Source organism: Hyperolius riggenbachi, chromosome 8, assembly GCF_040937935.1.
Source record: "Hyperolius riggenbachi isolate aHypRig1 chromosome 8, aHypRig1.pri, whole genome shotgun sequence".
Lineage (NCBI taxonomy): Eukaryota > Metazoa > Chordata > Amphibia > Anura > Hyperoliidae > Hyperolius > Hyperolius riggenbachi.
In genome coordinates, this window is record NC_090653.1 from 272,219,746 (window position 1) to 272,232,625 (window position 12,880).

The window sequence follows — 12,880 nt, forward strand, 5'->3', positions numbered from 1 at the left end:
CCTGCCAAAAATCCATTCCTGCAAATTGCAATGATAGTCTATGAGATCTGCAGATCATCATACACACATGATTTAACTGACATTCATCTGCAGATCAGGTCCATCACGATGGATTTTCAGATCTGTGGATGATTGCTTGTTCTGCAGATGAATGTCAGTTAAATCATGTGTGTATGATGATCTGCAGATCTCATAGACTATCATTGCAATTTGCAGGAACGGATCTTTGGCAGGAACAGATCTTTTGCAGATACTGATCTTTTGTGTCTGTACAGCATCTGTGTGTGCAGCATCTTGCAAAGATTTTTTTCTGATGGGGAGTTCAGCTCCATAGAAGAGACTGTGTAGGTATGGCTCTCCTACTACATGAAGGGTGGTAAGATTGGTCTGTGATCTTTCATTTTCCAAAGACTATAGTCTGATGTGTGTATGAGCCTTAAGAGAGTTATCTTATCTCTTCATTCTTTAAGTTACCTCCTCTGTAGTGAAGTTACCTCCTCTGTAGTTAATTTACCTCCTCTGTAGTTAATTTACCTCCTCTGTAGTTATTTTCACACACAGTTAATTAACAGCCTGTCTATAACTCTGGAGTTATTTTAAGGATTAAAGAGTTAACTTAAAGACAGAAGAGGTAACTTTAGGTTTGCCTGAGGTAAAATGTTTCCTGAATACTACATGCCTTATCACCATGGTAACAACTCTAGAAGAGTTATTAAAGACAAGAGATAAGCTTAGTGAATTGAGGCCATTTGTCCTGTATTGTCCCGTACAGCCTGATTAGTGGACCTGAACTCTTACACAGGACAGAAGGAAAACCTAGAGAAATGCACCCTGTATGTATTTAGAGAGTTTATCCTGTCGAATTCCCCCTCATCAGTGTGTAATCACAAATTGTAATTCGATCTCTCCCCTGTGTCAGCTGACTGCTACAGCAGATCAGCTAATTTGAAAGCACAGGATGTTAACAATAGGTCTGCTTCCATGAAAGCCACACTACAGATGTATTGCAGGATTTGGATCATTTGTGACAAAGACATTTGTTCCTTTAAAGGTTATTACGCTGTTGCTTATCTTTTAGAGCAGAAAGGAAGTTCTGAGTTCAGGTCCGCTTTAAGCCTAGTACACACATCCAATTTTCCGGGGGTGTACCCAATAGACCCTACAAGGGATGCAGCAACAGAGGGGCCCAGAAGCCGTAGGGGGCCCCGTGGTGGGAGAAGTTTCTTTTCCCTATCCTAAACTAAGGGCACGGAGAGAAAAAAAGCTTTCTGCTCTCTGCACAATGGTTCTAATGACTGCATCTGCTCAGCCACTAATAAGGAATCATACAAAGTTTTGCAGACAAAGATTTGTAGACAGTCCCTATTCAGTGTGCAGCAGGTTCCTGTGTACAGCCCCCAACCTCTCCACCCCTCCCCAAGTGCTGTGTACTGTAGTGATGCTGGAGAAGTCTGCAGAGCCAGTTCTGCTCCATCAGAGATGGACAGAGTGAGTGTAATAAGCTGAGGCTGGGAGCACACTCATCTGTTGGTTATCTGTATGCGTTTTCTGCACTCCATATGTGTCTGTATGAGTGGAAACATGCATGTTTTATCACAGAAGCTGATGTAATTATTAGAGGAAAATGCATGTAGTCACTGCTGTCCGTTTTTATCTGCATGGGGAAAGCACATCCAAGTGTGCACTAGCCAATTAAATAAAACTGGTTCTCACCAAAAAGCGAGGAGGGGGGAGGAGGCCCCATCCAAAAGTTTCACAGGGGGGCCCAGTGATTTCTAGTTACGCCCCTGCAATTTACCAATTCCATGTAGTACGGGAGCTTACCTACACAACTGCTCAATGCATTAAAAATCTATTGGCACTCCTGCTACATGGAGGTGGTAAAAAATGTCCAGTGATTGCACAATAAAAATTGCATGTGTGTGCACCTTTAAGCATTCAGGGGTGCACATGAAGCTGTTGACATGATCAGGATAGCAATCTTAGCATTTTCTGTGGATATTTACATTATACCACAATATTCCGGCGTATAAGACGGTCCACCAACTTTTCCAGTTAAACTATAGAGTTTGAGATATACTCGCCGTATAAGACTACCCCTCTTCCAACACACACCAAATAAAAATCAAAAACATCATATACTGGTGCTATGTATGAACAGATACTGGTGCTGTACTGTATGTGGTACCCAGTATATTAGCAATTGACTGGTTGGGTTGGTCAACTCTCCCTCTTCCTAAGTGGATTGGTCAGCTCTCCATTTATCAGAGCGGTATGGAAAAATAGATCGTGCTGTGCCCATAAAACACGCCTCTTTCCCCTTCTGGCCCCGCCCTTATATCCTATTTCCCTCCTTCTCTGCCTCTCAGATCTCGCACATGTGCGCCTGCGCCGCTTCACTACAGTCCTCAGCAGCGAGTGTGCAGAATTATTATGAAGAGTGTCAATTTTTTTTTTCTGCGCGTGAAAAATGCAAGGACAACTGAAGTCAGAGGGCTATGGAGGCTGCCATATTTATTTCCTTTTAAACAATACCAGTTGCCTGGCTATCCTGCTGATCCTCTGCCTCGAATACTCTTAACCATAGACCCCGAACAAGCATGCAGCAGAGATCAGGCGTTTCTGGCATTATTGTCAGATCTGACAATATTCACTGCATATTTGTTTCTGGTGTTATTCAGACACGACTACAGCCAAATAGATCAGCAGGGATGCCAAGCAACTTGTTTTGTTTAAAAGGTAATAAACATGGCAGCCTCCATATCCCCTCACTTCAGTTGCCCTTTGTGTGTGAACTAGCTCACAGTTCTGAGTTTTTCTGTGCTGAAAACATGCACAAAAACAATTGAGTGTTCCTTGCCTAAGGGCTCGGCCTCCGACACAGATGACCTGGGTTTGAATCTTGGCTCTTCCTGTTCAGTAAGCCAGCAGCCATCACTATTCAGTGAGGAGACCTTGGGCAAAACTCCCTAATGCTGAATACACACGTTGCGATTTCCTGCGTGATTGCAGGATCAATTCGATTATTTCCAACATATTTGATCGTGTTTCGATGGATACAGCCGCCGATTTTGCATATTAAGTATGCAAAAATCGACGGCTGTATCCATCGAAACACGATCGAACATGTTGGAAATAATCGAATCGATCCCGTGAATCGTGCGGGAAATCGCAACGTGTGTATTCAGCTTAACACTGCTTCTGCCTATGGAGTGTGCCGTAGTGGCTGCAGCTCTGGTGCTTTGAGTCCGCCAGGAGAAAAGCGCAATATAAATGTTACTTGTCATAGATTATGGTGCTGGTCACTGGTCTCCATATTTGGTCGTCTGCACAGAGTGCTGGATCTAGACTGACCGCACTGAAGACTTTACACTTATCTGTTCGCTCTCCACTGTGGAGTGGAATCCTCTGGCCACTGAATTTGGTTCACATCAGCAGCACTGGTACCTCCCTTTAATGTTATACCACTGGTATGGAACTCTGGCTAACGTGAAAAAGAGATGGATAAGAGTTTGTAAAGTTTAACAGGAAATGTTTTAAGATATAAAAGGCACTTAAAAAAATTGTTCGCTATTGCCACAAGATTGTGTTGCTGCTGTTGTATCGGCCATGCTGTGTGCCTGTGTCAGTGCCTCATGCTGATTAGTAATGTTGTCTCCGCAGAATGATGGGTCGCTGGGCGTGTCCCCTCCACCGCAGCCAGAGGTGCGAACCAAGGACTACATGGTGGAGTCTGTGCTGGTGATGTTCTTCTGCTGTTTCCTCACGGGAATTATTGCTGTGGTGTACTCCCACGAGGTGAGTTACAACAGGGAGACCAGTAGGGATGGTTGGATATGCCACTTTCTGATTCTGCAGAAATTCCAATATTTGCAAATTTCCTCCCTGTAGGCTCATGGTATGCAAGGTGTGGCCTATTTTGCCACGCCTCCCACATCTTCCTATAGGACAGAGTAAGGCATGGTCTGTCCCCCATCCTCCATTTATGATCTTCTGTTAGCAGGCATGCGCCAGGCTGTCACTCACCCTACGTCAGGCAGCAAACTATGGAATAGGGCGGAGTTCAGAGAAGGTTCTGGACCATCCAGACCCCCAGAAGGTGCCCACCAATCATACTATCTTGATTGTACAATCTTACCAAATCTATGCAGCAGAGGGGTACAATGAGTGAATACACTTTAAATGGATACATTTGGTAGTTCCCACATATTACATAGAAGTGGTAAGATTGTACAATGGGAATGGGATTGTATCATTACTGGGCACCTTTAGGCATGTATTAGTGGATACTTTGCGTCGGTTATGTCCGATGTTATGCGGTAAAATGCCAGTGCCTCCGTCGCTGCACACACCACATTTCTGGTGTATAGTGGATGCTTTGCCATCCCACTGAATTGCGCAGCATCTGTGTGTGGTGATATGCAATGCAACACACGGCATAACTCATCAAATAGTCTAAAGCTGGCCGCTAATGGTTCAAATTTTAAGCGTAGAATTGCGCACATTTTATCAGATAAATGTGATTGTGAATTTAGGCTACATCAGCAGAGCTCAATGGCTAAATTGGGCGCCAGTAACAGAGCCTGATAAACAATAAAAATGAGGCAATTTAAAGAGGCACTGTAGTGAAAATAGTGAATAAGATTGCTTATTTTTTTTTTAGAATATTCATTTATAGATTTAGTCAGTGTTTGCCCATTGTAAAATCTTCCCTCTCCCCGATTTAGGGCTGGTTCAGACAGACTCTTGCGGAGAGTTTACCGCAAGCGGTTGGAACGTCGCGCTAAACGCTCCTATTCAAGTGAATGGGAGTGTTTGCACCAAGCATTTACACGCGTTTACACGAACGCGGCGTTCGGGTCCCGATTTTCGCTTGCGTTCGTGGCCACCCTGGAAGCTACATGTAGCTTCCAGGGGCGGCCAACCGCGACGGCTAATGTCCCCCTAGGGGAAGAAAAACGTGACCGCATCCGAACGTGACGCGAAGGCTGCTGAAAGCCTGACCGCGCAGCCGCCACAACGCCCCCAAACGCGACGCTATGCAGACGTCCGTGTGAACCAGCCCTTACACTCTTGAATTGTATCACTGGTGGTGACATCTTTAATTTTGCTAGGTGATCTGTACAGAATGTTTGTTTACTGAGAGTTTTATGCACAGGGATGAGGGAGATATTGCTTGCTTGGCAGACGGGAAAAGCTGTTATTTCCCACAATGCAACAAGGTTCAAAGACAGTAAACTGTCAGGACCTTGGTTATGACGTCATACTGTGGGAGGGGTTTCACCACAATATCAGATACACAGACAACCCCCCCCCCCCCCATGTTCTATTTGAGAAAAGGTAAAGATTTCTCTTGGGAAAGGGGGTATCAGCTACTGAGTGGGATGAAGTTAAACCCTTGGTTAAAGTTCCTCTTTAAGCGCCGGCAATAGCCAGAGCCTGAATTAGAAAATTAGGTAGTCAGTAGCGGAATGGATTATAACAGGGGCAGGAGAATAGACGGATCAAGGCAAGCAGGCTTAGGGCCTTTTTCCACTAGCCTGCGATTTGCTTCTGATCGCAAATCGCAAGGTACATTAAACTAATGGAAACTGCAGCAGCAATTTCCATTAGTGCGATCCGATTTTGGTCAAAGTGCAATCGTCGTCCTGCCGCGTTTTGTATGCGATTGAGCTGGACTATAATGAGTATAGTAGCTCAATCGCAATCACATGGTGGAAATTGAAACGCGATTGCGATCGGAATCGCGATCGCATTTCATAGTGGAAAAGAGCCCTTATGGCTTCACTATGTGCCTAAATTTGTCTGTGCCTTTTTTCAAGTGTACGCCTAGAAAATGCTTTGATCCTGTTTATAATGAGTGCATCTGCTTAACCACTTGAGGACCCACCCTTTACCCCCCCCTTAAGGACCAGCACAGATCAGGGTGCAGGCAGAGCGACCAGATCGCCCCCCTTTTTTCCCCCACTGGGGGGATGATGTGCTGGGGGGGGGGGGGGTCTGATCGCTCCTGCCTGCCTGGGTGTTGCGGGGGGGGGGGGGCACCTCAAAGCCCCCCTCCACGGCGAAATTCCCCCCCTGCCTTTCTTCCCTGGAGATCCGAGGCTGCACAGGAACGGATCTGTCCTGTGCAGCCTCTAACAGGCTCCTGCCTGTCATGTGACAGCGATCCCAGGCCACTGATTGGCAAGGGATCACTGATGAGGTACAACGCTGCTACTGTTAGCAGCGTTGTACGAATGTAAACAAAGCGGATTATTTCCGCTTGTGTTTACATTTAGCCTGCGAGCCGCGATCGGCGGCCCGCAGGCTATTCACGGAGCCCCCCGCCGTGAATTGACAGGAAGCTCGCGCGAGCAGCTGCTTCCTGATTAATTAGCCTGCAGCCGGCGACGCAGAAGTGCGTCGCTGGTCCTGCAGCTGCCACTTTGCCGACGCGCGGTATGAGTGCGCCGTCGGCAAGTGGTTAAAAGCTACATTCCCAGTGGGATGTTGCACTGCACAATATAATGGAATTGGTAACACGTTGCAATTTATTTTGCAATGGTACATTCACATCGGCATGTTAGCACTACAGTGTGGAGGAATCCATCAGAATAGCCTGATGCATGCAGTGCCTTACCCAGTGGTGTGACAAAGGAGCTTTGGGCCCAGCCCCCAGTGCAAGTTTTACATTGATCCTTTAACAAGACTGGAGATAAAGGACACTTGAAGTGAGAGGGATATGGAGGCTGCCATATTTATTGAAACAATAACAGTTGCCTGGCAGCCCTGTTTATGTTTCATGCTCAGGATAGTCTCACACACATGAAACAAGCATGCAGCTTATCCAGTCAATCATCTGATCGGCATGCTTGTTCAGGGTCTGTGGCTTATGGCTAGAAGTATTAGAGGTAGAGGATTAGCAGGACAGCCAGGCAATGTGCATTGTTTAAAAGGAAATATGGCGGCTTCCATATCCCTTACACTTCAGGTGTCCTTAATTGGAACACTGGAAGCTTTGATCGTGTCCTGGGCAGAGAGTGAGGTGAGTCTTGATATGTTTTGGGAACTCTTGGGAGAAAAAAAAAAGTTTTCAGAGAAACCTGCAAGTTCAGTCTCAACAGAAAGACTGCCAGCTGCCAATCAGGAGATTAGTTAAACTTATAGTTAATCAGCAGTTCCTACAATTGCATTGAAGGTAACCATACATTATTCAACCAAATGTGCTCATTGTGCACGTTCATTTTTTTTTTTTCCAATAAACATCAATTCTTTGGAAAAATCAAATGCAATTATATTTAAAATCGTAATATAAGAAAAAACAAACATTTTCTCAATATTTCAATAATTTGCTGTTGGCCTTGTTGGAAAATACCGATCAATTTATTTGAAATATAAAATGGAGTATTTTTTTGGTAGATTGTATGGTTTGCAAAAACAAAATTAATCAGTCAAGAAAATGGATTGAATTAAAAACATTTAGAAAATAAAAAAGGGGGTAGGGCCACTTTAGCATTGATGAAATTTGTCTAAACAAGGAACTTAGGAATTCTCAGGGAGTGAAGCAGAACTGGAGCAGCAGCTTTTGCAACAATCAACTCCTGTAAAAATATGTTTTTCTTTCTTGGAATATGATAAACTGTGAACTCTGCATGTTTGTTGAACTCCCTGATCATGGTCACTTCTGAATGAACATAAATAGCATAGGCAGGGCCGTTTCTAGCCCCGTTCAGCAGGTTCTGCTGAACGGGGCGCCGATGAGAGACAGATTGGGGGGCGCCAGGCAGAAGGAGAAGGATGTGACGTCACCAGGTGAGGTGCGTGCAGGTATGGCTTGTGCTATGGGCGCCATACCTGCCACCAGCCGCTGCCGCCATTGCCTGCGCCCCCCTCTCGCAATAATCCTATCAGTCAGTGCCGCCCCCGCCGCCTGAACATCCTCGTTATTGCAGGCATCAGCGCATAAGCAGTGTCAGAAGGACGCACGCTACTCGCGCACAGTGTACTCCACATGCGGAAGGGACTAATGACGTCACTTCCGCATGTGGAGTACTCTGGGCGCGAGTAGAGTGCGTGCCTTCTGTCACTGCTTACGCGCTGATGCCTGCAGTAACGTGGATGTTCAAGCGGCGGGGGCGGCACTGACTGATCGGATTCATCAGCGGAGGACTGGTCGCCGCAGATCTGAGGTCTGTAACCCCCAATCAGCACCCAGCCCCCCCAGCAAGCCTGCACCCAGCCCCCCCCCAGCAAGCCTGCACCCAGCCCCCCCCCAGCAAGCCTGCACCCAGTCAGCACCCACCCCCCAGCAAGCCTGCACCCAGCCCCCCTAGAAAGCCGGCACCCAGTCAGCACCCATCCCCCCCAGCAAGCCTGCACCCAGCCCCCCCCAGCAAGCCTGCACCCAGCCCCCCCCAGCAAGCCTGCACCCAGTCAGCACCCACCCCCCCCAGCAAGCCTGCACCCAGCCCCCCCAGCAAGCCTGCACCCAGTCAACACCCAGCCACCCCCAGCAAGCCTGCACCCAGCACCCCCCCCAGCAAGCCTGCACCCAGCAAGCCTGCACCCAGTCAGCACCCAGCCCCCCCAGCAAGCCTGCACCCAGCCCCCCCCAGCAAGCCTGCACCCAGTCAGCACCCACCCCCCCCAGCAAGCCTGCACCCAGCCCCCCAGCAAGCCTGCACCCAGTCAGCACCCAGCCCCCCAGCAAGCCTGCACCCAGCCCTCCCAGCAAGCCTGCACCCAGTCAGCACCCAGCCCCCCCAGCAAGCCTGCACCCAGTCAACACCCAGCCCCCCCCCCCCCAGCAAGCCTGCACCCAGTCAGCACCCACCCCCCAGCAAGCCTGCACCCAGTCAGCACCCAGCAAGCCTGCACCCAGCCCTTCCAGCAAGCCTGCACCCAGTCAGCACCCAGCCCCCCCAGCAAGCCTGCACCCAGTCAGCACCCAGCCCCCCCAGCAAGCCTGCACCCAGTCAACACCCAGCCCCCCCAGCAAGCCTGCACCCAGTCAACACCCAGCCCCCCCCCCCCCCCCCAGCAAGCCTGCACCCAGTCAGCACCCACCCCCCAGCAAGCCTGCACCCAGTCAGCACCCAGCCCCCCCAGCAAGCCTGCACCCAGTCAACACCCAGCCCCCCCAGCAAGCCTGCACCCAGCCCCCCAGCAAGCCTGCACCCAGTCAGCACCCAGCCCCCCCAGCAAGCCTGCACCCAGTCAGCACCCAGCCCCCCCAGCAAGCCTGCACCCAGTCAACACCCAGCCACCCCCAGCAAGCCTGCACCCAGCACCCCCCCAGCAAGCCTGCACCCAGCCCTCCCAGCAAGCCTGCACCCAGCCCCCCAGCAAGCCTGCACCCAGCCCTCCCAGCAAGCCTGCACCCAGTCAGCACCCAGCCCCCAGCAAGCCTGCACCCAGTCAGCACTCAGCCCCCCAGCAAGCCTGCACCCAGTCAGCACCCAGCCCCCCAGCAAGCCTGCACCCAGTCAGCCCCACAGCAAGCCTGCACCCAGCCCCCCCAGCAAGCCAGCACCCTGCGCTAGGCAGCAGTCTGCCCCCAGGCAGCACCCTACCCCAGCATGCACTATGCCTCAGGCAGCCAGCATCCTACTCTAGGCAGCTCCCTGCCACAGCCAGCTCCCTGCCGACAGCCCTCAGCAAGCACCCTGCGCCAAGCCAGCAATTAGGGGACAGCTATGGCTACCTAATATCATGGGGATACATCTTGCAAGCTAATACTAATACTGTATATGTGCACGTGACTACTTAATTATTTTATCGGGGGAACATGGCTAGTTAATTTGTTTATGCAGGGCAATCCTGGCTACTTAATCATTTTATCTTGACGCACCTGCCTATGTAATTTGTTTGTTTGAGACACCTGGCTGTTTCATTATTTTATTTGGTGGTGTGTAACTACTTCACTATTTTATCTCGATGATTGTGACAACTTTATTTTTATTGTGCAGCACATGTCTACTTATTTTATCTGGAGGCATGGAAGTATTTGATCATTTTATCTGGAGGCATGGAAGTATTTGATCATTTTATCTGGAGGCATGGAAGTATTTGATTATTTTATCTGGAGGCAGGGAACTTATTAATTATTTTATCTGGAAGTGGGATTGCAACATGTACTGGGAGGGGGGTTGTGGGGTCAGGCCAGTGGGGGGGGCATATTTTTTGACTCTCGAACTGGGTGAAATTTAGCCTAGAAACTGCCCTGAGCATAGGATTGGCTGCATCACAATAGCAGTACTAACCTTGCATTTTTCTTTTTCTCCATCAGACCCGATCTGCACTGAGCAGAGGGGACATCCGGCAGGCCCAGGAGTCTTCCCGCAAGGCCCGCTCTCTCGTCCTCTTCAGTCTACTCTTCGGAGTCTTCGTTTCAGTCAGCTGGGTGATATATGTGGTGGTAGCCATCTTCTTATGACAGAAAATGGAGTCATGTGTGAGGTCTGGCCACCTACTGACCTCAGAGGACTGTCCCCCTTCTAGCAGGACATCATCTGTGAACCAGCCTCCTTCCTGGAAAAAGCCATCAGAGAACCATACCCCTTCCAGCAGGAAGTCCTCAGAGATCTATACCCCTTCCAGCAGGACACCATCAGAGAACTGTCATCCTTCCAACAGGAAATCCTTAGAGAACTGCCCCCCTCCCAGAACAAAACCATCAGATAACAATCCCCCTTCCAGCAGGAAGCCCTCAGAGAACAGTTCCCCTTCCAGCAGGAAGTCCTCAGAGAACCATTTCCTCCGCGCCCCCCCAGCAGGAAACCATCAGCACACCATCCTCCTTCCAGCAGGAAGTGCTCAAACAACCATATCCAGCAGGAAATCGTCTTGCTGGAGCTCACTGGCTGCACCTAATCTAATCCCCTTCAGGTGAATCTGGCTCTTCCAGCACTGGGTGGGGTGGGGGAGGGACTTCAGAGACCACCTGGACATCATCATGCTGATCAGCTAACAGACAAATGTGTATATGTACAGAAAACATTTAAATAAAAATGGACTTTTTTTAATCTTTGATTTCTGTTTGATATGTATAGCTGATGCAGCCTTCATTCACAAAACTGGGGGGGGGGGACCAAGGAGAGTGTTTTGCTCCTGATTAGGGCTGATAATGATGCAAATAATTTTGAGTTGATGCAGCATTATGCAAATTTTGCAGCTTGAAAACGAACCAATCAGATCCTACTGAGGTAAAATTTGATAGATCCAATTGCAAGCTGCATATATTTGCATAATCCTGCATCAACTTGAAATTATTTGAAGCTCATTGACCAACCCTAGTTATAAGGCCACTTTTATACAGTGACAGCTGACAGACTAAGCACCGACCAGTGGCATCTGTCTAGTGACTGTACATCTGAACAGGCAGCAGCCACCCACTAGAGTCTATTGATGGCTAACCTTGGCACTCCAGCTGTGACAAAACTACAAATCCCATCATGCCTCTGCCTTCCCAAGTTATGCTTAGAGCTGTCAGAGTATTGCAATGCCTCATGGGACTTGTAGTTTCAGCACAGCTGGAGTGCCAAAGTTAGCCATCACTGCGCTAGACAATACATGCAATGGTTTTCTGCTGCTCTGTAACTTCGCTGCATGTGAAGTGCTGACACACAAGTGGTTACAATTACTGGCATTTGGCGGCATTACATCACAACCCAATGGCACGCATTACCCGGCTGATCGATCGCTGGCTACCTTGCAAGTTCAGCCGTCTGTGTGAAAGAGGCCTAAATGAACTAGTCTTCAGGTATACTTTAAAGCAGCACTTTAAGGCCTCTTTTCTATAAATGGCTGAGCAGTTCAGCTACTGGCCACAAGCACAGTTTGGCTGCAATTACGTGCAGCAGAATTGCAGCATTTGGTAACACAGCCTGTGTCATGTTTGACATGCAGCAGCAAACCGTTTCAAATCGCATCTGAGCGCAGCAACTGCCGTGTTCATCTACTACTGTATGCGGTCCACCACCTGTGCCAAGCGCAGGCAAGCATGTGGACGGGACCAGATGACGGCTTTAAAGGACAACTAACGAGGGATATGAAGGCTGCCATATTTATTTCCTTTTAACCAGCTGAGCGGTCTGGACGAGCTCAGCTCGTCCAACACCGCCAGCGGCTGCCGCTCAGGCCCTGCTGGGCCGATTTTGATGAAATAAAAAGCAGCACACGCAGCCGGCACTTTGCCAGCCGCGTGTGCTGCCTGATCGCCGCCGCTCTGCGGCGATTCGCCGCGAGCAGCGGCGAAAGAGGGCCCCCCTAGCCGCCTGAGCCCTGCGCAGCCGGAACAAAAAGTTCCGGCCAGCGCTAAGGGCTGGATCGGAGGCGGCTGACGTCAGGATGTCGGCTGACGTCGATGACGTCACTCCGCTCGTCGCTATGGCGACGATATAAGCAAAACAAGGAAGGCCGCTCATTGCGGCCTTCCTTGTTTATTCTGGGCGCCGGAGGCGATCGGAAGATCGCCTCCGGAGCGCCCTCTAGTGGGCTTTCATGCAGCCAACTTTCAGTTGGCTGCATGAAATAGTTTTTTTTTTATTTAAAAAAAACCCTCCCGCAGCCACCCTGGCGATTTAATCAGAACGCCAGGGTGGTTAAACAATACCAGTTGCCTGGCTGTCTTGCTGATCCTCTGCATCTAATACTTTTAGCCTGAAAAAGCATGCAACAGATCAGGTGTAATTATTATCGTCACATTTGACAAGATAAGCTGCATGCTTGTTTCTGGTGTTATTCAGACACTCCCCTTTCCTTTCTCCCCTCCTGTACATCTATTGGCACGGGACTACCCATATATGCTTTAAGCATGCGGCATTAATTGGTGCTGCAAAGTTTTTCCCACGACAAACAGCTAATTAAGCTTAGGGATACGGATAATACATACTATCTC

General features: G+C 49.1%; 1 protein-coding gene across 1 annotated transcript in view; it reads left to right on the plus strand.

Moving 5' to 3' along the window:
- The window catches only part of PRRT1B (proline rich transmembrane protein 1B), a 33,511-nt gene extending 22,505 nt beyond the window's left edge, over positions 1–11,006 (plus strand). The window contains exons 3-4 of the mRNA XM_068248919.1: positions 3,664–3,798; positions 10,271–11,006. Of these exons, the coding sequence (XP_068105020.1) occupies positions 3,664–3,798; positions 10,271–10,417 (282 nt within the window). The 3' untranslated portion in view covers positions 10,418–11,006. The remainder of the gene's footprint in view (positions 1–3,663; positions 3,799–10,270) is intronic.
- The last annotated feature ends 1,874 nt before the right edge of the window (positions 11,007–12,880 follow it).